A 26,097-nucleotide genomic window follows, 5' to 3' on the forward strand; every position below is an offset into this window, starting at 1 on the left:
AAGCTTAGCAGTTAAGCTTTACCAGGTAGCCATTGCTATGCGTCAAGCGCTCCGTCCGTATTTGTACGGGTACCCTTCCTTTTTCAAGTGCTTCATCTTGTTTGAATTCATAGCTTATTTTTCTTTGATCTGATAAGTGTCATTCTCTTTGTTATAGGTGTTTACGTCACTCTAAGCTGAAAATGCATTACTGTACTGTGTCATGCATTGTTTGTCGCATTCTGATAGTGCGTGTTTATGGCCTGTCGCTGCTAGCGGAATGGCTTGCTTTTGTGCACGCTACCACCGCTTACAATTTTTTTAAAAAAAAAAAAGAGGAATCATCTCATTAGCAAAACAATGGCAAGAGACTGCTATTTGTTGTTACTTACACTGCTGCTTTCTTTGATAATGATCAACAAAAGCCAAATAATAGACTGCGTATGATAGAACAGGTTCTGAACGAGAGTTAGGCGAAAATTTTTCTCCGTTTGAAAATCTTTGCAGACACCTCTTTAGTACATTACATTCTGCACTGAAATTAGTCACCTTAGATTTAAAAATCTAGTCAATTGCCGTGCTTCCTTTCTGACTGTATCACTATTAGGCATAAGAATAATACGAATATAAACATGACACGATATGTATATTCTTCCGCATTTGCTGTTGTCTCACTCTAGTTTCGTAGTTTATTAGGCAGACAGGATTTAAATGAGATAGGAGCAACCCCAAAAGAATACATGGCAAAATGTTTATATTCGTATTATTCTTATGGTGAAAAGAACACTGCATGTGAGTCACAATTCATAAAAGTTCCTATTAGCAACCATCTCTTCTCACAGGTAGGAAAAAATTCAGAACGTAGAGTTGGCCACATTGACAAACATCCCAAACAGTCTTGCCAGTCGGATTTTTGTAGTACAATGAAAAGGTGCTACATTCGAAGATGAACAATATGGAATTTGTATTTACTTCGTTGGATAATGTATGAAAATGCAGTGGTCGAAACTCGGGGCGGGGGAAAAAAAAATCTTGTCTTCCACCTTTTTTTAAATTTTTTTACGGACGCAGAGGTTTTTGGCGCCAGTATTTATCTGTGTGCCTGCAAAGCATGCCTGTGTAGCACTACATATAATTGACGGCAGAAGTTAGTTGTGGCGGCACCTACCAACATTTTTCAGAATTTTCGCTTACTTTGCACTCGATTCTAAGCCGCAGTCGGTTTTTTGGATTACAAAATCCGAAAAAAAGTGCGGCTTATATTCGAGTAAATATGGTATGTACATGATGTGAAAACTAAATTATGTTGCCAACCCTAGATAACAATTGAGCAGCAGAGACCAAAAAGCTATGTTTTGTTCTTGCCCATATGGAAATCAATATCCGAAAAATTGCTGAGGCAGCTTTCCACGAATGTTCATATAAATAATATGGGCCAACAGGTACAGATAAAACTGATCGACCATATGGTTAACAGATGTCAGGGGCGCACATACATGTCTCAAAATCAATGGCTTTGTGCTTTGGGGTCTTATTGTTCTCAGCACCTCAGGTATACAGACAAACCTTCCTCGTGATTCAGTTTATCTATTGGAAACCACATCAATTAAGAGGTTCGTGATATTAGTCACAACATACAAACAGAAACTCTGGTAAGGGCTTTAATTTATAATATGTATAGATATTACAAACAATGCCATAGCACCTTGTTACGTTTCGGTGCATGTCAGTCAGGTTGAGACAAAAGACTAGCACGAGACAGGGAATGACGGGATTCGACATCGAACCCGTCGAAAGGCCGCCGACTCGAATAAAGCTACTTCCTGTTCTTGCCGGCAGCAGATTCAGGAGGCTGGCCGTGCCCGGCGTGCCGGCACGAGGTGCCCCGCGTGCCGACGGAGTACCGCTGTTGGTGTGGGAAGCGGCGCGACCCCGAATGGACCCCGTACGAGGTGCCGCACAGCTGCGGAGAGATGTGCGGCAAGCCACGCGGCGGCACTCCCGTGACCGGCCAGGAGGAGCAGCACGGCAGAGTGGATAGTGGAGGTGACGGCTGCACCCACCGCTGTACACTGCTCTGCCACCCGGGGCCGTGTCCTCCCTGCACCGTCCAGGTCAACAGGTGAGCGGCTGTGCCGAGCGAGCTGGCGGCTCTGTTCACCTCCTCGTTTATTTGTCGGATCTGTTCCAGTCTCTGTCTCACCCTAATGCTTTTAGCCTCTACTGGTTCTTCTAGCAGGGTTTCAGTTCATATGGAAAACCTGAAATTCTCCGGGAATGACAGTTTAACTGCAAAAATCAGGGAAATTCTAGAACTTCATAAAATCTCAGGGAAGTCTGCATTTTTAACCTAGCATTGAAACTGAATTTTATTGAGTTTATAAGTCCAGAATGAGATTTTCACTCTGCAGCGGAGTGTGCGCTGATATGAAACTTCCTGGCAGATTAAAACTGTGTGCCCGACCGAGACTCGAACTCGGGACCTTTGCCTTTCGCGGGCAAGTGCTCTACCAACTGAGCTACCCAAGCACGAATCACGCCCCGTCCTCACAGCTTTACTTCTGCCAGTACATTGTCTTCTACCTTCCAAACTTAACAGAAGCTCTCCTGCGAACCTTGCAGAACTACCACTCCTGAAAGAAAGGATATTGCGGAGACATGGCTTAGCCACAGCCTGGGGGATGTTTCCTTCACAGTCCCTATGGTACTGATATGCAGGGGATCACAGTATATACCTACATTCCATGCCTAAAGCTAGGTTTTGAACCTTTGTAAGCACCTGTTTCTCTTAGACATCTGCAGTTAAGGTTTTTACTCAAGTAAACATGTGACTATATCCTGCCCTTCTTTGTATACACGGTGAGTCAAAAATGAGTTTATAACCATATGTGATATAGAAATTTATTGAGATAATTACAGAATAGATAGATGTGTCGTTTTCCAGTGAGTTTAACATAGAAGTGTCAAGTCATTTTGGCTTGATATGACTACCATTTGTAATGTGGCAAACATTTAAACGGTAATCAATTTCTTCCCACACTTGTTGCAGCAAATCGGGCATAACTTGTGCTACAGATGCATAAATTCAATTTTCAGCTCAGCTAAATTGTTTGTTAGGGGAGGAACATACACCTGGTTTGTAATGCAGTCCCAGAGAAAGAAATTCAGTGGTGTCAAAGTCTGGGAAGCAAGGTAGCCATGCAATTGGCTCATCACGGCCATCCACCATCCTGGGAAGCAATTATTGAGGAAACCTCGAAATTCTATCAGGAAATGAGGTGGTGCACCGTCTTGCTGGTAGTAAACCACCCCATCTTGGTCATCTTCATCGTTTTATGGAATTCAGCAGCTGTCTAGCATATCCAGATACACAATACCAGTGAGAGTTTTCAACGTGAAGAAGAAAGGGCCGAACACTTTCAATTTGCTAATAGCACCACTCATAGATAACTTTGAGACAACTACATATGTTTACTACTAGAACAGTTTCCAAACATTACAGTTTAGTAATTAGTTCTGCAGTGACATATCAAGTTCAGTTCATTGCTTGTACATACCTGAGTTCGGTGTAACTCGGAGTAATCTGCTTCCTGCCACTGCCGCTGAAGTCGTCATCCCTGTCCATTTCATCTGCAAACTGGATCTAGTTATGTGAATTCCATGAAATAATCCAGGTACCAAGTCGTTTTATACTGGTTTGTTAATACGAAGCAGCTCAACTTCTTGGTGGGAGCCCACGCCACGTAACAGGCTACGTAGCCACAAAATCGTAGTACAACAATTAGATTATTACACTGATGTGCAACAAAGTGGTTGCATCTGTGAACTGTCTCCAACTGACCTTTTCTGAGCCTTTTGCTCCCCTTATTTATATGTTCTTAACAATGAAGTTAACAAAAGTATAGTGAAAATTTATGAAATTAACAATTAAAAGTTCAAAAGTTATTCATAATAACTATACACAAAACGTTTTGTCCTTACGCCCAAACTGGCATATAAAGTATAAAAGATTTTTACATAATATATACATCATATTATACAAAATAGTGAAAAACAACAATGCCAACCATAATTTTTCTTAATTATGGCTTCATTAGTGAATGCAAAACAATGTTAGCATATATTGGATGCACATAACATACCAGTAAACAAATGAAATAATAATTTTTATGAAAGTTAATGCATTTCATGAAATCCCTTATTAGATACAATTGGAATTGCGAAACTTTCAATGAATTGCCTCTTCAGAGAGTATTTCATAAGGGTATCGAAAAAGGAATGTAAAACAAGGGGTTATTTTATTTCAGTAACTGCCCAAAGAGGTTTGGGTATCTGTGATAGTCAAAGCTCTTCCTTAGAAATAAAAAGATATGCTTTCAAATGGAGAATAATCATAAGTGCAACAAAATGAATAAACTTTACAACAAACATACATAAAATTCTTTAGACAGTGAGTACAGCCACATGTTTTTAATTCTTGTGTGCACCTTCATAAAATTGGTTTCCAATTGTTCCTTCACATCACCCATTTTGTGGTTCTTGCATTTCACTTTCCTTGTCTCTGTTTCAATCAAAAGTCCTTCAATCACTTTTCAGGCATCACTTTACAATTGACCTGAAAGTTCCAATCTGGATCAGCTCACAAAATATTGATACATAAATACGTACACATGTTGTTGTTGTTGTTGTGGTCTTCAGTCCTGAGACTGGTTTGATGCAGCTCTCCATGCTACTCTATCCTGTGCAAGCTTTTTGATCTCCCAGTACCTACTGCAACCTACATCCTTCTGAATCTGCTTAGTGTATTCATCTCTTGGTCTCCCCCTATGATTTTTACCCTCCACACTGCCCTCCAATACTAAATTGGTGATCCCTTGATGCCTCAGAATATGTCCTACCAACCGATCCCTTCTTCTGGTCAAGTTGTGCCACAAACTCCTCTTCTCTCCAATCCTATTCAGTACCTCCTCATTAGTTATGTGATCTACCCATCTAATCTTCAGCATCCTTCTGTAGCACCACATTTCGAAAGCTTCTATTCTCTTCTTGTCCAAACTATTTACCGTCCATGTTTCACTTCCATACATAGCTACACTCCATAGAAATACTTTCAGAAATGACTTCCTGACACTTAAATCTATATTCGATGTTAACAAATTTCTCTTCTTCAGAAACGCTTTCCTTGCCATTGCCAGTCTACATTTTATATCCTCTCTACTTCGACCATCATCAGTTATTTTGCTCCCCAAATAGCAAAACTCCTTTACTAATTTAAGTGTCTCATTTCTTAATCTAATTCCCACAGCATCACCCGACTTAATTAGAGTACATTCCATTATCCTCGTTTTGCTTTTGTTGATGTTCATCTTATATCCTCCCTTCAAGACACCATCCATTCCGTTCAACTGCTCTTCCAAGTCCTTTGCTGTCTCCGACAGAATTACAATGTCATTGGCGAACCTCAAAGTTTTTATTTCTTCGACATGGATATTAATACCTACTCCGAATTTATCTTTTGTTTCCTTTACTGCTTGGTCAATATACAGATTGAATAACATCGGGGAGAGGCTACAACCCTGTCTTACTCCCTTCCCAACCACTGCTTCCCTTTCATGTCCCTCAACTCTTATAACTGCCATCTGGTTTCTGTACAAGTTGTAAATAGCCTTTCGCTCCCTGTATTTTACCCCTGCCACCTTTAGAATTTGAAAGAGAGTATTCCAGTCAACATTGTCAAAAGCTTTCTCTAAGTCTACAAATGCTAGAAACGTAGGTTTGCCTTTCCTTAATCTTTCTTCTGAGATAAGTCGTAAGGTCAGTATTGCCTCACGTGTTCCAGTATTTCTACGGAATCCAAACTGATCTTCCCCGAGGTCGGCTTCTACTAGTTTTTCCATTCGTCTGTAAAGAATTCGCATTAGTATTTTGCAGCTGTGGCTTATTAAACTGATTGTTCGGTAATTCTCACATCCGTCAACACCTGCTTTCTTTGGGATTGGAATTATTATATTCTTCTTGAAGTCTGTGGGTATTTCGCCTGTTTCATACATCTTGCTCACCAGATAGTAGAGTTTTGTCAGGACTGGCTCTCCCAAGGCCGTCAGTAGTTCCAATGGAGTGTTGTCTACTCCGGGGGCCTTGTTTCGACTCGGGTCTTTCAGTGCTCTGTCAAACTCTTCACGCAGTATCGCATCTCCCATTTCATCTTCCTCTACATCCTCTTCCATTTCCATAATATTGTCCTCAAGTACATCGCCCTTGTATAGACCCTCTATATACTCCTTCCACCTTTCTGCTTTCCCTTCTTTGCTTAGAACTGGGTTTCCATCTGAGCTCTTGATGTTCATGCAAGTGGTTCTCTTTTCTCCAAACGTGTCTTTAATTTTCCTGTAGGCGGTATCTATCTTACCCCTAGTGAGATAAGCCTCTACATCCTTACATTTGTCCTCGAGCCATCCCTGCTTAGCCATTTTGCACTTCCTGTCGATCTCATTTTTGAGACGTTTGTATTCCTTTTTGCCTGCTTCATTTACTGCATTTTTATATTTTCTCCTTTCATCAATTAAATTCAATATTTCTTCTGTTGCCCAAGGATTTCTAATAGCCCTCTTCTTTTTACCTACTTGATCCTCTGCTGCCTTCACTACTTCATCCCTCAAAGCTACCCATTCTTCTTCTACTGTATTTCTTTTCCCCATTCCTGTCAATTGTTCCCTTATGCTCTCCCTGAAACTCTGTACAACCTCTGGTTTAGTAAGCTTATCCAGGTCCCATCTCCTTAAATTCCCACCTTTTTGCAGTTTCTTCATAAGAAAAGACATATACATAAGGAAATATCAAATGTCGTAAAAAATATGAGAACTTACATAATTGGATTAACATTTCAAGAAATAATTTTACAATATTCAAAAGAATAGTTTCGTTATCATGTATTGCTCGTCTCCTGAGTCTGTCATATTCACTGGGATATAGTGTAATACTTGTCTTGCACAAAAAGGTGACAAAATATTTGTTTACAAATTCAAGTAAGTTTCAGTAGCATTTCACCTTGTACAGTCTCAGTTAATTTTCAGTCCACATTTTATCAAAGCACTGACTTTCACTGTAAATTGTGTGCCAGACCCTCTTTTAATGTAACACAGAATCATCAAGATCCTTCCTCTTTGATAACACTAAGATAAAATCCAACAGCATTAGGACTAGATGTGACAGCGTTAGGGCAAATTTGATAACCCAATGACAAACTGGGCAGCTTTTGATAAAAACTGACATCACATAGGCAAATTAAGCCTAAATTTAGATAAATTCTTCATAATTATACTCGTAGCAAAACCATATTTGGGTTCCATTCCATCTCATGGTAAACCTGTGGAGAAAATGGTGGCAGTTTCATCTCAGTGAAACAAAATTATGTCAGTATATTCAAATATTTCATAACTTATTTCCTTTCTTTTCCATACACAATTCTTTCTGAACTGTGTATCACTGTTTTCTATTCCTCACATGTGGCTACATTTAAGCAACCTCTCATCATCAAGTGTCATAATCTTGTGTATCTCATGGAAAAAATTGTGTAAAAGTCATACATGTGCGAAACAACAATATACAAATAAAACCATTCTTAAATAAGTGTTTCATTCAGTTTCCTCCAAATCAGTTTCACCTCAATATTTCAATCAACAAAGCAACATACTAACCTTCCTGTATAAGTCTAGAAACAAATATATACATAGCTCCCTGTTAAATGCAATCTGTGAGTGTTGTCTCTCTGAGTTTTCTGTTTTATCTTAAATTGTGTATGACACAAATGAACCTTTAAAAATTCTTACTTTGGTGGATGGATATGTGTGTGTGTGCGAGTGTATACCTGTCCTTTTTTCCCCCTAAGGTAAGTCTTTCCGCTCCCGGGATTGGAATGACTCCTTACCCTCTCCCTTAAAACCCACTTCCTTTCGTCTTTCCCTCTCCTTCCCTCTTTCCTGATGAGGTAACAGTTTGTTGCGAAAGCTTGAATTTTTTGTGTGTATGTTTGTGTTTGTTTGTGTGTCTATCGACCTGCCAGCGCTTTCGTTCGGTAAGTCACCTCATCTTTGTTTTTATATATAATTACTTTGAGTATATGTATATCAAAATCATCAAGCGTTTGGTCATAACGTTAAACATAAGACTACATAGCAGGATCACAGTTGTTTCTTCTTGGTTCTAGAACACAGCATCTCTTAACAGAAATCTTCAACTTTTATGTGAAATATTGTTAATTTGAAAATTGTGTTTTGCCTATGCTTTAAAATTTTCAATCCTCATTTCCAGTTTGCTAGTTTGACACAGGTAGAATGTATCTTTCTACTATTAATTTCCTCAAATTGTCATCATCATGGTATATTAAAATGTATTCAAAAAGTGTATTCTGTAAAATCCTTCACCTCACAATAAGTGTTATCCTCTACTTGTTTGAAAATTAAACAACAAAATAATCAGTCATCAGACAAATTACTGAAAATGCTTGAGTTTGTAAAACTGAAGTTTAGTACAGAAAATTCAATGCAGTATTCAATAATCTAGTAAAATTTTAAAATAAGCTTGTGTGCTCCCATAATTACTCAAGTATGTCTTAAAATAACAGAAAACCTTTTCAAATCTGCTGTCATTATGTAATGTAACATAGAATTCAGAATGTGATACTCATGTTCAAAAAAAAAAATTTGATAGTTATCTTCAATTATTGATAGATATGTAATTAAGCTGTGTACGTGGAACGTGACACTGGTGTGTTTCTGTTAAGCAAATGTCACATTAGCTGGGGCACCTTGTGTATGCCACACACATGGTACACAAAGCGTGTGTGTGTGTGTGTGTGTGTGTGTGTGTGTGTGTGTGTGTACCCCCCTGAGGGTTTACAGTTATTGAAAATATGGTTTCAGCTGAGTTTCTTAATCCAAACAACTTCTGTGACCTAAGATATATCAAACAGTAAGCATTAGGGTGAGGTATCTCTAGAATTTCAAATGGTTCCATATATATATAATCTTTATCTACGTATTGATGGCTTTAGATTTTTCATAACTTTTGATTAATAGCAAATCCCCTACCTTATATTGAATGACTTCAAGTTTATCATATTTTGGTTTCCTTTTCTTGTGCATAATTCCATATTTTCCCTAACAATTTTGTTTCTGTCATTTGCAGTGATTTCAGTATGAGCTCGATAACCAACTAATTTATTCAAAATATTTTCTGGCTTTTTATCATATTGTCCTTCAAATGGTGTGAAACCTGTGGTAGTGTGTTGTGAGCAATTCAGTTCATCTTCAAATTGATTGAGGTACCGAGACCAGGTTGTTTGATCTTTCACACAGTATGTCCTGCAAAGCCTACCTACTTTGTGCATGTACCCCTCTGCTGGACTGCACAATGGTGAATAAATGGATATTAAAATAAGTTTTATCTTTTCATAGCTAATAAATTCTTTTCCATATGGCTGAAGTGAACTGACTGCCATTATCTGATGAGATTGCTTGTGGCTTACCCACTTTCAAGAAAGAATCTTTAGTAAAACACTGAATAATCTTCATACTGGTTGCTTTCCTCAGTGAATACAATTTTATGAATTTTGAACACAGATCTACTGCAACTAAAATATAATAATAACCATCTTTGGAGCAAGGTAGTTTTCCAAATAAATCAATGCCAATTAGTTCAGACTTACCTTTGCGCATATACTTTGCATAAAACTGTGATGCTTTCAATTGGCGACTTACTCTCTGCCATGTCACAAGTTAACAGACAATTCGTAACTCTTCTAGAGATAATATTGAAATATATATTTTCCTTCTGTTTTTGTATACATTTCATTATGCCACAGTGTCCATAACTTTGGTGTATGTATTTCATACAACAACAACAACAACAACAACAACAACAACTTCCAACTGTCTGAGTCTGGACTACTTCTTCGAAACAGAATCCCTTTAAAATCATGATAATGTAATTTCACTTTTTCATACCCCGTTTTACCCATATAACTCTTAACTAATTTCCATTCTTCATCTGGATTTTCGTTATGCCTTAATTGTTACAGATATTAGCAATTTCCTTTTCCCTTTTGTTTCGTGAATATACATGATCCAGAAATTTTTGTTCTTCTATAAGCTTTTCATTTCTTGGTTAACCCCCCCCCCCCCCCCCCCCCCCCTCTGGTAATCTAGACAGAGCACCCTCTATTACATTTTGATCTCGTTTTATGTAATGTACTGTGTAGTCAAACTGTTGCAGGAAAATAGCCCACCTGGTAATTCTGTCATGAAAAAGCTTGCTTTCCTGTATGTAGCTCAAAGCTTTGTGGCCAGAGGAGACTATTGTTTTATGACCCACTAAATAGCTCTTAAACTTTTTAAATCCCCAAACAACGGCTAAGAGTTCTTTTTCTGTGACTGTATACTTTCTCTCGTGTTTATGTAATCCTCTACTAGCAAAACTGATTGAAAAGTGTTCTATAGCCCTATTAATTTCTTTACGTAAGATATACATCACATTATACAAAATAGTGAAAAACAACAATGCCAATCGTATTTTTCTTAATTATGGCTTCATTAGTGAAAGCAAAATAATGTTAGCATATATTGGACGAACATGACCTACAAGTAAACTAATGAAATAATAAATTTTATGAAATTTAATGTATTTCATGAATTCAGTTATTAGATAGAATTGGAATTACAAAACTTTCAATGACTTGCCTCTTCGGAGAGTATTTCATTAGAGTATCGAAAAAGGAATGTAAAACAAGGGTTTGTTTTAGTTCATCATGCAAAATTGCAGCTGTTGCTGGTTAGCATTGCTGCCTCTGGGTCACGGTGTCTCGGGTTCGATTCCCAGCCAGGTCAGAGATTTTCTTCGTCTAGAGGCTGGGCGTTTGTGTTGCCCCCCATTATTTCATCATCATTTAGGAACATGGTGAGACTGGGCAGTGAAAAGATAGGGAAATTGTACAGGTGCGAATAACCATGCCATTGAGCACCCCACAAACCAAAATCACCACCCCCCATGCTGGAGTTCTAAAGAAAGTGCTCTCTGCAGAGTTCCTATGCCAGCCAGAGTAGTGTTACATCTGCCTTCAAGAAAAGTCATGATGATAAAATTTTTAATCAAGGCCTTCCTTTACTGTACTCAGCATATTGTTTGAAAGTATTATGTGCACATGTATTGTAAATAAGAAAACATTATTGTAGTTACTGTTCTTCCAACTTACATTATCCATAGATGAATAGCATTTCTATCTTCTGTTCATTGGTGTACATTCTATTTGCACACATCTTCATCTGAAGACAGTTGACTAAATTACGTGTGTGCAGTTTCCATGTTCCTACATTTGTTTACTGTCAACTTTAGGATGTGGAGTCTCTAAATGGTAATTAATTATGAAAATAAATTACATAAATGAATGATAAGCTACACAGCTCGCTGTTAGACCATAAACGTAAGTTGCCATTAACAGATGAATACAGAAATAGTGACCTTTTTTTTCATAGGGTCATGACAGTGATGTTGCTCTATGCCTAATTTTCATTTGACTCAGCACAAGTGTCTTCCCACATTGGAGGTGGAATAAACAACAATACAACCATTTTGTTTGCTTTGGACCAAATTGGTACTTCTTTGTCTGATGCACAGACTGTAGTGTGCAACTTATACCAGATATTGCTCCTTATGTAATGAAACATATTTGCAATTGTATACATTGCATCAATTAATTTTTGTCTTACACCCTTCACGATTTCACAAAATGTAGCTTTGTTAGAACCCATCTGATCCCGACAGTTGGTTATTACACCTCATTGTCAGTATTACTTTACAGCAGCAAGATGGTGTACGCATCATGTCCCGTACTAACAAAATGTCACAATTAGCTTTGCACTCTTGCACACTTCAGTAAGAGATCGAGCTGGTGAGTGTGAAGAGAGTGCAGCTCCATAATTTTGAACTCAAGATACTCGCGGGACTACAGTGGGAACAAAGGAAGCCCGTGACGTAAGAAAGGTGCCTCAGTTTGTGAAGAGTGCAACTCGTACTCGATCCATTTCTGATCTCCACTGTGTATGCAAAAGCAGCTGTTATGTTCTTGAACTATCTCATATATGATAGTATGTGATATCACTGTTTAATAACCTGTGGATTTAGGAAAGATTGACAGGTGTGTGACCGCATTGTGTAGGTCATGCGGCTGCGGCCGGGAGAGCCGGCTGGTGGTGTGCGGGCAGCAGGTGCTGTGCGGTGCGACGTGCGGCCGCGCCCTGTCCTGCGGACGGCACCGCTGCGAGCGGACCTGCCACCCGGGGCCGTGCGGGAGGTGCGAACTGGTAGAGACCAAAGGTAGGGTAGGGTGGCGGCAAACCGCTTCCCTCTCTCCTCCAACTGACGCACTCCTAAACACTCTTATTCATTATTTGCCTCCACTGGTGAATGTCATTGTGATCATCAGGCAGTAAAGGCAACACCTTGTTGATCAATCCATTCTTAAATCTCTCACCATCTTTGCCATTTTTTTCTAGTTGTTGCAGTTCATTATCCTGATATGGTCATATATCATGCTTCTTGTTATTCTTCTCCCTCTCTCACCTCCCCCTCCCTCCCTATAACCCCCACCTCTCTCTCTCTCTCTCTCTCTCTCTCTCTCTCTCTCTCTCTCTCTCTCTCTCTCTGTCTCTGTGCCTGTGCGAGTGAGTGAGTGAGTGAGAGAGAGAGAGAGAGAGAGAGAGAGAGAGAGAGAGAGAGAGAGAGAGTTCTGTACAGTGGTGTAAGTTAAGCTCCCAAGTCACACCCTGCAGCCGTCCACCCTGGTGTGCCTTCATTTGCAAGCTAATGACGAAAGATTTTGGAATTTCATGTGACACTCTTCAGCTTTAAAAAAGGAAGATTAAATAGAGTGATTGAACAGTGTAATGATTAAGGTACAACCCTCACGTGCAAGAGGTTGTGGGAACAAATCTCGTCAGGTTCTTTCAGTTTTTTTCTAAATCTTCCTTGAAATGACTTTGTTCATTACTTTTATTCAATTAATTGGGGTAAATGTAATTTTTTTTTTTATTTCTGTTGCTCTTTGACATCATTCTAAGCAACATATTGACATTTTCAAATTGCTCTCATTTTTCTTATTGCTGTGATTCTGTTTCCACTTGGAATCTTTGTGTAAGAGATCTTCATTATTTTTATATATTAGCTTCGCTTTAATTTCTTCCATTTTATAAACGTATATTTTCGTCCATTCTACTGTGTTCATTATTTCCATTCGTCATTTTGCTTGAATTTAGTTTATTTATAATTCCTTCTTTGATGTAAATATTCATCTGTAGAATAAGCATTAATGTGTGTAAATCTTATGACAGATGTATAAAAATAATTAAGTCCACATGCACAAAGATCCCAAATGGAAAATGAACGATAGGAAGAAAAAATGACAGCAATTGTGAAAGTTAATACATTGATTAAAATGATGTGCCAAAGAAATATAAATGAAAATATTACATTTAATCCAAATCAAATGAAAATGAGCAAAGTCATTTAGATAAAGATTTAAAAATAAAACATCCCAAAGCACATGTGTTTTGAACCCTCAAACTCCTGCACATGAAGCCTGTACCTTAAACTTTACACTGCACAACCATTCGTTGAAAGACTCTGTTTTAAAACTGAAGAGCATCTTGTGAAACTCTGAACTTTTTTAGCAATTACTAGCAAACGAGAGCCCACCAGCTTGGATGGCAGTAGTGTTTGATACACCACTGTATAAATGATTTCAGAAAATTGATCCCACCACTATGGGACTCTACTTGTCAGTCCATGATATTTGTGTGGCTCTTCTCCATGCCATATCTCTCTTGCTTCTAATTCTTTCCTCATTTCCCCAGTGTCAGCCCTTCACATCCATAACTTAAAATGCTCCAAATAAATGTCCTGATGGATTTCTTTCTTTTTTGTATATTAAGATAGTTGTTTGCTAATAAATTACTTTTTATTTCTGAAGGTTTGTGGTGACATTGCAATTATTATTTTAAAATCCGTTAAAAATGATATTGTGCTTGCAAAGATACAAAATTAATTTATTTGCCCATACTTGTCTGCTAAGATTACCTATCGGTAACAGTCCATCCTGGATTTTCCATTATCTATCACCATTATTGTAGTCTTGCTAGTGTTTATTTTCAGTTTGTTGTCCAAGGTGTCAGACACAATTTTTAACCCTTTTAGTGCCAAATACGATCTGATCGTGATCCAGATTTTCGGCGAAAAATGCCAGTAACGATCTGATCGTGATGCCTTTCTCATTCGCTAGGAAATACTAACAACTTTGCCTTCAAGTGCGGAAAAAATGAATGAGAAAGGCATCACGATCAGATCGTTACTGGTATTTTTCGCCGAAAATCTGGATCACGATCAGATCGTATTTGGCACTAAAAGGGTTAACATATAGTTAATATCCTTTTCATAATCTACACATGCTACATCATCATTAATTTTCATTCCTTTTGTGCTTCTTTCCATTGTTTGTATTGTATTTTGTGTATATAAGTTAAATGAATTGTTTTTCACAATCATCATCAGTACTCAACTAGAGCTTTGCCTCCACAATTGGCGTGTTACTTCAGATTGGGCCAACCTCATGTCAAGTGTGCACAAATGACCACAAAGGTTTGTGTGTGTGTGTGTGTGTGTGTGTGTGTGTGTGTGTGTGTGTGTGTTATTGGGAATGCCATCCCACCTTGAAGACAGGTGTCGTCACTCAAATTGCCTCATGAAAAATAAAGAATAAAATGACACAATATTTTTTACCCTCCAATGCAACAATTTATTATACTGTTCACTAGTATTATTCTTCTGTTGGATTACACATCACTCTTGTGATATGTAACACCACAGAATACTGCATACATTTTCTAGCTCACTTCAGTTCTTCTAAGGCCATTTATAGTGCCATTATAGCTTCTTTAGTTCCCTTTCTTTTCCTAACTCCAAATTAATGTTCTCCTAAGTGTTGCTTTATATTAGAGTGTAGTAATGTAATATAATAATGTTAATGGAGACCAGCAGGGGTGTATTTCAGGTACATTTATTACACAACAGCCAGTTTCGTTCTAAGTGAACATCTTCAGGTGACACTGAAAATTCTTGACCGTCTTCCGGCAAAGTTGTTCTTCCAGCGGCCTTGCATGGACTGTCCAGCATAGCTCAGCAGGCTGTTGTGTTCACTGCATGTACAAAGTCTGTTGAAAAAATTCCGGAAGATTCATAATTTCGCACCAATGGTGTGTTGGAGCAAAATGCAGTTGGCATCTGTACGCATGCCTGTTTTTAGTGTGTGACTGCCGGAAATTTCATTGCTGTATGTGTGTTATTGTTCAGTGCTGTACTGAGTAGAATGTTGTCACATAGTTCACAAATTTCAAGATGGCAGAGTTAGAGGAGCAATGTGTCTGCATTAAATTTTGCGTGAAGCTCAAGGAAACCTTTACAGAGATGGGGCAGGGAGCCTATGGTGATGAGTGCTTAAGCCATACTCGGTGTTACAAATGGTTCACACTGTCTAAAAATGGCCCGACGGAACATGATTATGACCCTCGTTCAGGATGCTCTTAGATGTGTACTGAAGATGCTAATGTCAGGAACATCAGTGAAGTTGCATGTGCCAATTGTAGACTGACTGTCTTGACAGATTACAGAAGAATGTAACACTTAAGTTGGATCGCGTCATGCAATCCTGACACAGCACCTTGGATGCATCGTGTTGCTGCCAGATTCGTCCCACGGCTTGAGAGTCAAAACCAGGAAGAACTTCACCTCGCAATCTGTGAAGAGCTTTTAGATCACGCAAAAGAGAACGTTTTCCTTAATAGATTCATAACTGGTGATGAGATGTGGTTCTCAAGGGCTAAATAAGCTTGTCAGGTCAGGTCAAATGTCAAAGCCATCCTAGTGGTTTTCTTTGACTTTAAAGGATTAGTTCATCGCGAATTCGTACCAGAGGGACAAAGTGGTACTATCAGGACATGTTGCGACACCTATGAGAAAATGTGAGAAGGAAATGGCCTGAAATGTGGCGAGACAATTCATGACTCTTGCATCTCGATAATGCATCCACACATTCATCCCTGGTGTGAAGATTTGCAACAATAGGCGACATAAAAGAAAATTTGCAGATGGTACTTTGTGCGAGCCAGCAAGAGGCATATCGGGGTTGCTTCCTGAAGTGGAAATGTCATTGGGATTGGTGTATCAATTGTAGAAGAGGGTATTTCAAAGGAGACCATGCACTATTAGTAAATTTTGTGGAAAAAGGTCCGGAATTTTTTTGAACTGATCTTGTACTGCTGGCTGTGGTCATACCAGGGGGTCAGCCAAGTGTTTCAATATGTATGTCGTATTCTGGAATGTGTCTTTAGCTTTATGTCTGATGATCAGACATTTTTCAGTTGTGATCTCAGAAAAGTTCTGCTACTTTTTGAGAATTAGCTGCGGAGACTTGGTGAATTTTCAGTGTCACCTGAGATGTTCATTTAGAATGAAATTGGTTGCTTCATGATAAATGTACCTTAAATGCAGCTGTGGTTTTTTTATTAACATTTACTCCTAAGTAAAGAGAAGATGGTACAAACAATAAACAGGACGGTAAGATGCCTGGCCATTCAGATTTAAGTTTCGCATCATTTATTAAGCTTACCCAGTACAGATATTGTAAAACACCATGACTGCATGCTAATTAAGTATAAAAAATAGATCACTGCAACCAGTCATGTATGAAATATTGTAGAAATGACAACATTTTCTGATTGAACTGTTATCAAATAAATAGTACAAATTTAAAGTATTAAGTGCCATTTTTGCACAGAACACATTTTCAGTGCTGTTGTGTTCTCGGTATTCAGTTGCATGTCCTTAGACTTGACCCCTGTGCTAAATGATGGAGAAAGCCTTTCAAACATGTGTTAGTAGATGTGACGTGGTCTTTGTATCAACCAGTACTTACCTCTGCGGTTTCAAAATTCAAAATTGAGTAACTGTCTTTTGTTGACTACAGCTCTACTGATTAAAAACTTAAATTCATTGACATTGTCAACCAGGAGATACAGTCTGTTGTAAATTTTTGGTATGTGTTTGGTACTGGAAACACATTATGTCAGGATCACATGTACAATCTTCTTTCAAGGTTGCCACAAGTTCTGGAAATCAGGGACTTTCAAGCATATCAGGGAAATTTGAAGAAGGGGGGGGGACGAATCTCATTTTTGTCTCAGTAGATGAAATGGTTTGTTTACTGATATGTCATGTGTTGTCACTAGCTGAGTGCGCGTGCCGTTCCCCTGCTCCCCTATTCCTACTGTTTCTCCCCTTCCTGCCACTCCACTCAGCTTGAAGTCAGTGCTGCCATCACTTCTTGCCACTAGCTTAGCAGCTGTTAACGAGAGGTGGGAGGAGTGGTTGTTTCGATCTCGGAGATTGTTGGCTCGGCGGCCAGAGATGGTGGTCACGTATGCGTGAGTTGTGTCTGAGTGATTTTGTGAATATGTGTATGCCCTTGTTATCTGACAAAGGCTATGGACAAAAATTTAGTTGTGAGAGTGTGGTTGTCTTTTCTATGTGCCTGTCTGGCTCAGCAATCATCTTTACGGTAAGTTGCTACCTATCCTCGTTAGTGTTGATTCTCAGAGTATTTGTGCAAGTTATCTGCTGTATGGATTGATCAGTGCGGTCTCATTTAAGCAACATGGTGTCTGTGACACATGAATAGCTGGCCACAGGAGTGTACTTCCACGACGGGCCAAAACCACAGGCATGGATCCGGCCTGCTGACCTGAAGCCCATCTTTTCCCTCTAATTGGCAAGCCCTGCCCATCCGATCTACCTGCAGTCTGGGTCTGTTTGTGTGTGGCATAATACGGCGGGTTTTCGTGGTTTATCCGAGGACCCAGGACTGTGATGCTCGACGGCAGGCCAGCGGCCACAGGTGATGGATTTCAGGAATTGCAACTGTCTCGCCACAAGTACATTGTACAGTGCAATGTTTTAGAGACATTTTATTTATTCTAGTACATTTTGGTACTTCGAAAATAATTTAAATATTAGAAAGTATGGATGATAAGAAGAAGAAAATTGTGGCAGTCGCTGGCGGTTTGTACACTATGTACTCATATATTTCTCAAAACAAAAATCACACGATACCTATAAAATAATAGACATAACAGTGACAAATAACTGACAATAGCGAACGTAGTAGAACTGATATTTTATTGGTGGTCACCTATAGTGTTGTGCCTTAAACTTCTTTCAAGAGGCCTACTTTTTTCTGAGATTATTTCTGAAATCAGTGAAGGTATTTTAAATCTGTTCTGTCACTCTGAGGAAATACATATTTTTGTCACCAATGTGTTTCGTCTTATTGAAATTAAATAACAACAGTGGTCTTAATGAAACACACATACCATTTGCCTTGCTTTCTCCATCTAAAAATAGTTCATTACAAAAGATGTTGATGTTGGCACTTAAGATTTTAGCTCACACGGGGGAGAAATCTACCACGGGGCGCCAGCTTTGCCAGAATCTTTTCCCTTCCGTGCTGCATGTCTTGCTATTCTTTTTCCCAATCCTTAGGGAACATGCCTGAGGTGCATTTGGGAATGTTCGCACTGTCTGTATCTGATATAAGAATAGTCCCACCAGTGTTTTTCATTCCTTTTTTTTGTTCACCTCCTCCTATCCTTCCTCCACTTCATCGTTTGAATCTCCTCTTTTTTCTTTTTCATTGTTGCGCGCTCCTGAAAGCTGGCTCACGCGTCTGACACATAACAGGGTCTGACACATAACTGGTGGCTGGGTAGCATGTAATTCCCAGTCCCGGGTCAACAGGGAGGGTTCACACGTACCCCCTGGTACAGGTCTGGCCCAGGGAAGGGTGATTGCCTGAGCTGCTAGTTTCCCAAATTGCCGATTGGTCCCTGTGCCAGCTGTTTGGGAGGTGTGAACAGTCACGTAAGGCGGGTATGCCCCCATGTGAAGGCGGTTCCCGGTTGGAAGGAATGTGCCATTGGTGATGATGGCAATCGTGAGGGATTTTCTCACAGTGAGCCAGTCATTTTCACAATCAGTGTCTACAAAATGTAAACAGAATGAGGCTGACGATTCAAAGATCCCCCCAGGTGCACCATTGTTCCTTGTGGTTTCATGTACTGAAGACGGTCAGCCCTTCGATACAGTAAATCCGTTTATGATGCAACTGCTGGCCCTGTGAAATCCTGGCCTCATTTACATAATGCCACTTTGCTTTTGGAGATTACTTCTGATTCTCAAGCACAACTGCTTGCAGTTTCACTCCTCCGTGGCTATCCTGTTCATGTTGAGGCCCATCGAACGCTGAATTTTTGCTGTGTTTTTATTGACAGTAGGTTGCTCGATGGTCTCACTGAGGTAGAAATCCACACATACCTTTCTGATCAGGGTGTCATTGCAATCCATCGGGTGATGAAAAAAGTAGATGCTTACATAGTGCCCACATGCACTCTCTTTCTCACTTTTGACCAAGTGGTTCTTCCATCCACAATCAAAGCAGGCTGTGGGGTTCTCACAGTCCAACCGTACATTCCACATCCGATGCACTGCTACCAATGTCGTCATTTCACCCACACTGTAATGTCTTGTCAGCACCTGGCCAAATGTGTAACCTGTGGTAAAGATGCGCACGAGGATGATTGTCCGCCTCATTCTCCCTGCTGCATAAACTGCAATGGCGACCGCGCTGCCGCCTCTTGAGATTGTCCCACATGTATCAATGAGCAGGCTGTCCAGGAGATCCAGATAAAGGAAAAAGTTTCTTACCCTGTCGCTTGCAGGTTATTGGCAAGTCTCAAACCCTGCATTCTACCATCTGGCACTTAAAGTACTGTTCTTGCTCCATGAAGGACAGGGCCACGCAGCCATGCGACCTCAAATTCAGGTCTGAGGTTGTGAAATCGTTCAGTGTCATGGTAGCATCGCAGTCCCCTCATCCAGCTGTGCAATTCTCTTTTCTCACCATTTCTCACCTCATTGGGCGAAGTCACCAGCTATACAACCAGCAGGCCATAAAGAACAGTAGGAAAACTCCAATGAAGACTTGCTAGGTCCTTCCAGCCAACCAATACGAGTCTTCCTCTGCTATCCAGAAAGGCTCGAAGGAGTCTAACAAAGGCAAACGATCTTCTTCTTCACCGACTCGAAGGTCCTCTTCGACAGTGTTGCCACGTTGTACCTTCTCCCGTCCAGACTCCGTCGCTGGTGCACACCACAAACTACTGTTCTGCCCTGGACTCCACAAGCCCACAGCAGAAGGAAGCCGACGCTTCTGTGGACCTCGTGGAGCAGGATCCTCTTGCCTCTGTGCCCTGTAGCAGTGAGTCTTCGCAGGCTCACTCGGCAGCTGCCGAGGTGACACCCCTTCATATTTTCCTCATCACGACTCTTACAGTGGAATGTTGACAGCCTTTGATCCAACAAAGAGGATTTACGGCTGATTTGAGAATCGCAGTGTCTACTTGTACTCTGTGTTCGGGAAACAGACTTGCATCCTCGTGACTGCTTTCAGTTTTCGCATATCTTTTTGGTCCATTTTGACTGAGGTCCACTTTCCCTCTCATGGGCGAGTCATGCTGCCCGTACGGAATGGCATTCGTATTCAACCTGTCTCCCTTACTACCCATCCACAAGCTGTTGCAGTTTGCCTTTTCTTTCCTCACTCGACCTTTTCCTTTTGTACCATTTACATCCCTCTGTCGTTCGATGACTCCAAGGTCGACTTCATCCAGCTTATTGGGCAGCTACCTTACTCATTTCTGCTGCTCGGTGACTTTAATGGGCACCTTCCCATTTGGGGTTCTTCCAGAATCTGTCCCAGAGGTGCCCTCTTGGCTGATCTTCTCAATTAACTTAACCTTTTCTGCCTTAACACAATAGAACCCATGTTGCTTTCAGACTCCTCACACACCTATTCCCGTTTAGACCTATCCTTTTGCACTGTCATCTTGTGCATCTTCTTGAGTAGTCCGTTCTTTCTGACACCTATGTGAGTGACCATTTCCCATATGCTATCCATTTGCTGACTCCTACACCACCTCCATGCACACCCAAATGGCAGCTTCCTAAGGTCGACTGGAGGCTTTACTCCTCCCTGACGACCTTCATTGAACAGAATTTCCCCAGTTCTGATGACCAGGTGGAATATCTTACAAACATTATCCTTACTGTCACAGAATGTTCCATTCCTCACACCTCCTCTTAACTACGCCGTGTCCTGGTCCCTTGGTGGACTGAGGTGTGCTGCAACACAATTCGTGTTTTTCGGGAGAACCAAAGAGCTAGCTGACTTTCATTCACTAATTCTTTCAACGGTTCCACCCCATCTTCCGTCATGTGCGTCAACCTCAGACAGCTCTCTGGGGCCAAGATCCTTTCCCCAATTTTCGGCCTGACAGTCGCAGACAATGTCATCGTGGACCCCGTTGCTATCTTCGACACCTTGGGCCTCCATTGTCTGGAAATTTCGAGCTCCTTCCACTACCACCCTGCCTTCCTCCATTGGAAACGAGCAGAGGAGACTCTGGCGATACCCTTCTCTTCTCAGAATGGTGAGTGTTACAGTGCCGCCTTTACTATGAGGAATCTAGATCGTGCTCTCACTTCATCCAAATCCTCCGTCCCAGGCCAAACACTGTTCACTTTCCAATGTTGCAGCACCTTTCTCTTGCGGGCAAGCACTTTGACAACCGTATCTGGGCAGAGAGCACAGTTTCCAGACTCTGGCCTGGAGCCACTGTCATACCCGTACTCAAGCCTGGTGAGGACAAACATCTTGTTCCTAGCTATCACTCCATCTCTCTCACCAGCTGTGTTCACAAGGTGATGGAGTGTATGATTCATGCCCAGCTGGTATGGTGACTTGAGTCTCACAATTTACTAACCACTACACAGTATGGATTTAGAGCATGCCACTCTGGCAATTGACAGTTTCATCACTTTGCCCTACAATTTTAAACAGTTTTCTATGGAAATCCCAGATTGTGGCCATTTTTTTCATCTTGGAGAAAGCCTACGACACCTGCTGGAGGACTGGTATACTCCATATTCTCAACAGGTGGAGCTTCCGTGGCCGCCTGTCCCATTTTGTTGAGGAATTTTTAAAGGACTGAGTTTTCGAGGTACATGTGGGTTCTGTCTTGTCAGACACCTTTATCCAAGAAAAAGGTGCTCCTCAGGGTTCCGTCCTGAGCGTCGTCCTCTTTGTTATCGCCATTAACCCTATAATGGCGTGTCCCCTGCCGGGCATCTCCGGCTCCCTTTTTGTTGATGATTTTACCATCTATTGTCGTTCTTCATTACCTATCTCATCGAGTGGCGTCTTCAGCAATATATTGATCGTCTTTACTCATGGAGCATCAACAGTGTCTTTTATTTTTCCACTGACAAAAACGTTTGTATGAATTTCTCACAGTGCAATTGGTTTCTCCCACCATCTTTACATCTTGCGTCTTGGGCCTGTTGCTCTTCCATTCTTTGAAACTACAAAATTCCTGAGGCTCCTGCTTGATAGGAAACTATCTGCATCCTTCCACATGTCTTACCTAGCAGCTGATGTGCGCAGTCCCTCAATGTCATACGTGTCGTCAATGGTACTTCCCGGGGTGCACATCCAACCACCCTCCTCCGTTTGAACCGGTCCATTATCTGTTCAGAAGTAGACTATGTGTGCTTTGTTTATGCGTCTGCATGTTCGTCCCTCTTACACCGTCTCAATACTGTCCACCATCGTGGCATCCGTTTGGCCGCTGGCACCTTTTACACTAGACCGGTTGAGTGTCTGTATGCTGAAACTGCCAAACTACCGCTGTTTTACCACTGTGACTTTCTCCTCAGAGATATGCACGCCATTTGTCTGCCATGCGTGGCCACCCATCCCGTGCCTCCTCCTCCGATGACTCCTTTGATCACTAGTATTGGGTGCGTCCGTCTTCTCTGTTACCTTCTGGAGGTCGCTTTCGGCTCTTTCTCCAGCAGATTAACTTCACGCTCCCTGCAGCTTTCTCGGGGGGGGTGAACCCTTCACCACCTTGGCTTCATGCGGCAGCCTGTGTTCACCTCGGCCTTCATTCGCTTTCTAAGGACACTACACCAGGCTCACTCTATTGCCTTCAGTTTCACGACCTCGGCATGGTATTTCGCGATAGTACCTTTGTGTACACTGATGGCTCTCAGACTGACCGTGTTGTCGGGCGTACCTTCGCTGTTGGCACCAACATTTTTCGGTATCTGCTTCCAGCACACTGCGCGGTATTTACAGCAGAGCTCTTCGTTCTGTATCAGGTCACAGAGTACATCCTGCAACACAGTCTTTTCAGTTGTTTCACTGCTCAGACACTCTGTGCCCTTCAGAGCCTCTGTCCACTGTACACTGTCCACCTCTTAGTGCAACGGGTCCAGGAAAGCTCTCCCTTGCTCACTCTTTATGGAGCCACTGTGATGTTTACGTCGGTCTGACAGAAAACGAGGCTGTTGGCACTGCTGCTGAGGCTGCATTCCTCATACCTCAGCCCAGTAGTTCTTACATTCCCTCTGTTGATCTCTGTGTTGCTGTCTGTCAGCGGGTCCTGTCACTTTGGCCTCACCACTGTGCCTCCCTTCATGGGAATAAGCTTCGGGTTATTAAGCCTCTCCCAGTGGGTTACACAACCTCCTCTCAACCCTCCTGCGACGAGGTGGTCATGTTAACTAGGTTGCATATTGGGCACTGCCATTTGTTAAGTGGTGGTCCCCAACACTTCGTGCACATTCCACCCAACTTTTAACTGTCCGCCGTTTCCTGACGGTATACCCTTTTTTTTACCATTAACGTTCCTTTTTGATTTGCCATCTGAGTTATCGACCGTTTTAGCAAACGACGTGTGGCTCCATTTCTCTATTGCGTATTTCATAGACTTTTCTCCATGTCCCTGTTTTTAGCTGTCTTTTCTTCTGTCGTTGACATGGAGTCGTTTTTAACTCCTCTCTTTGTCTTCGTGTTTCCCTGTTTTGACATGGGCGCGTATGACCATAGTTGTTTTTGCACCCTAAAAAAAACGTGGGAGGAATACGGGAGCCTGTGCATTTTTTTGTTTACTTATGTCTACTTGCCCTCGAGGTCTCAAAATTTGTCAGGGAAAAATGCCAAAACTTGTCTTGAAATCAGGGAAATATCAGGGAATTTCACTTGGGGATACTTCGAACAGCCCTGTCTTTATTTGGATGGATTACTGGCTTTGGCCAACAGTCTAGTCTTCTTCAGCTCTCACACATTCTTGATTAGGGTTGGGGCCATTATGGTTTCACACATCGTTAACATCTTTCTTAAAATGACAGTATCCATACATGACATAATTAAAAACAATTTTACATTGTACATGGCCAGTGTGATTGAACAATGATTATAAAACAAAGGTGTTACACCGTTACAACATAGTAACTAATACAACTGGTATTTACATCATTATGTTGCTATGGAACATGCGCATAACAGCAACTGATTCCCATTACAGCAGTCAAGAAAACGCGACATTAGCCTTGCATATAGTATACACGTGTGGCCAGTACTGTAGTGAAATGGGGACTCAGATGTTGTAATGGGCATCAGTTGCCATACTGTTCACATGTTCCACTTTACAGCAACATGTGATGTGTGATCGAAGATAACGATTTTCTTTCCCCTCCTTCCTTAAAGAATCTTTATTTATTCATAAACATCAGCTTGTCTCCTTCAAAGTAATCCCCCTCAGCTATAATACACTTGTGCCAGCACTTTTTCCAGTTTTGAAAGCACGTCTGGAACTCTTTTCTTGATGGTGTTCAGCTCCTTCAGCAGTTCTGATTTTCTCTCATAAATGGTGGTGAAATGATGTCCTTTCATGGTTTTCTTCAGCCTCGGGAATAGAAAAAAAGTCGCAGGTGACCATGTGTAGTAAATAGTGTGACCGAGGCAACATAATAGTTGGATCAGCCCATACAAAGGAGCACAGCACTGGTTGTTTAACCATCTCAGAAAAAATTTATATTCGCTGGGTGAACAACCTAATGTTTGGTAGATGAAAAAATATTTTTAAATTTTTTTCATTGGTTGAGATTTAGAAACAGTGTCAATATTTGTTTCAGGCCACTATCAATCTTTCACGATTAAAAGTATCTGCGTGTTTTTTTTTAAAAAACTATTCAGTAATGGGTTGCCCCAGGCCTTTCAAATAAAAAGCATTTACTTCGGCACGCACCGGACTATAAATTAAAACCATGATCACCTAGTTGAATGTATTTTTTAATATATTTATAACAACTCAAAGAAGTTGTTTGTTGTTGTGGTCTTCAGTCCTGAGACTGGTTTGATGCACCTCTCCATGCTACTCTATCCTGTGCAAGCTTCATCATCTCCCAGTACCTACTGCAACCTACATCCTTCTGAATCTGCTTAGTGTATTCATCTCTTGGTCTCCCTCTACGATTTTTACCCTCCACGCTGCCCTCCAATACTAAATTGGTGATCCCTTGATGCCTCAGAACATGTCCTACCAACCGATCCCTTCTTCTGGTCAAGTTGTGCCACAAACTTCTCTTCTCCCCAATCCTATTCAATACTTCCTCATTAGTTATGTGATCTACCCATCTAATCTTCAGCATTCTTCTGTAGCACCACATTTCGAAAGCTTCTATTCTCTTCTTGTCCAAACTATTTATCGTCCATGTTTCACTTCCATACGTGGCTACACTCTGTCGCGTTCCAAGCGTGGGTATTGCAAGGGATTGGGCGACACGGTTCGTGGATGGGATTTTAGCCGGTTGACCGTAATGAGAGGGAGACTTTTGATCTGGCTAAGATGTAAAAATCCCTGGTTTTCACAAGGCTAGGAAGGTGATAGAAATTAAAGTCGTGATAACTTTAATAAATTGCAGTTTATTCTAAGTGAATACAAATCGCCCTATCTGACGGTGGTTGCACTCACAGGAAGGCCAAGTCTAATACAGAGACGGTGACTGACTCCACCGTTCCGACTGCCTACTAGAAGGTCTGCAATGTTCCCTAACACC

General features: G+C 41.0%; 1 protein-coding gene across 1 annotated transcript in view; it reads left to right on the forward strand.

Annotated features, from left to right (window-relative positions):
* LOC124719745 (protein shuttle craft) overlaps positions 1-26,097 on the forward strand; it is a 258,849-nt gene that overhangs the window by 81,817 nt on the left and 150,935 nt on the right. Inside the window, exons 8-9 of the mRNA XM_047244946.1 lie at positions 1,819-2,101; positions 12,191-12,348. Coding sequence (XP_047100902.1) covers positions 1,819-2,101; positions 12,191-12,348 — 441 coding nt within the window. The remainder of the gene's footprint in view (positions 1-1,818; positions 2,102-12,190; positions 12,349-26,097) is intronic.

This window comes from Schistocerca piceifrons, chromosome 11, assembly GCF_021461385.2.
Source record: "Schistocerca piceifrons isolate TAMUIC-IGC-003096 chromosome 11, iqSchPice1.1, whole genome shotgun sequence".
In the NCBI taxonomy this organism is placed as follows: Eukaryota; Metazoa; Arthropoda; class Insecta; order Orthoptera; family Acrididae; genus Schistocerca; species Schistocerca piceifrons.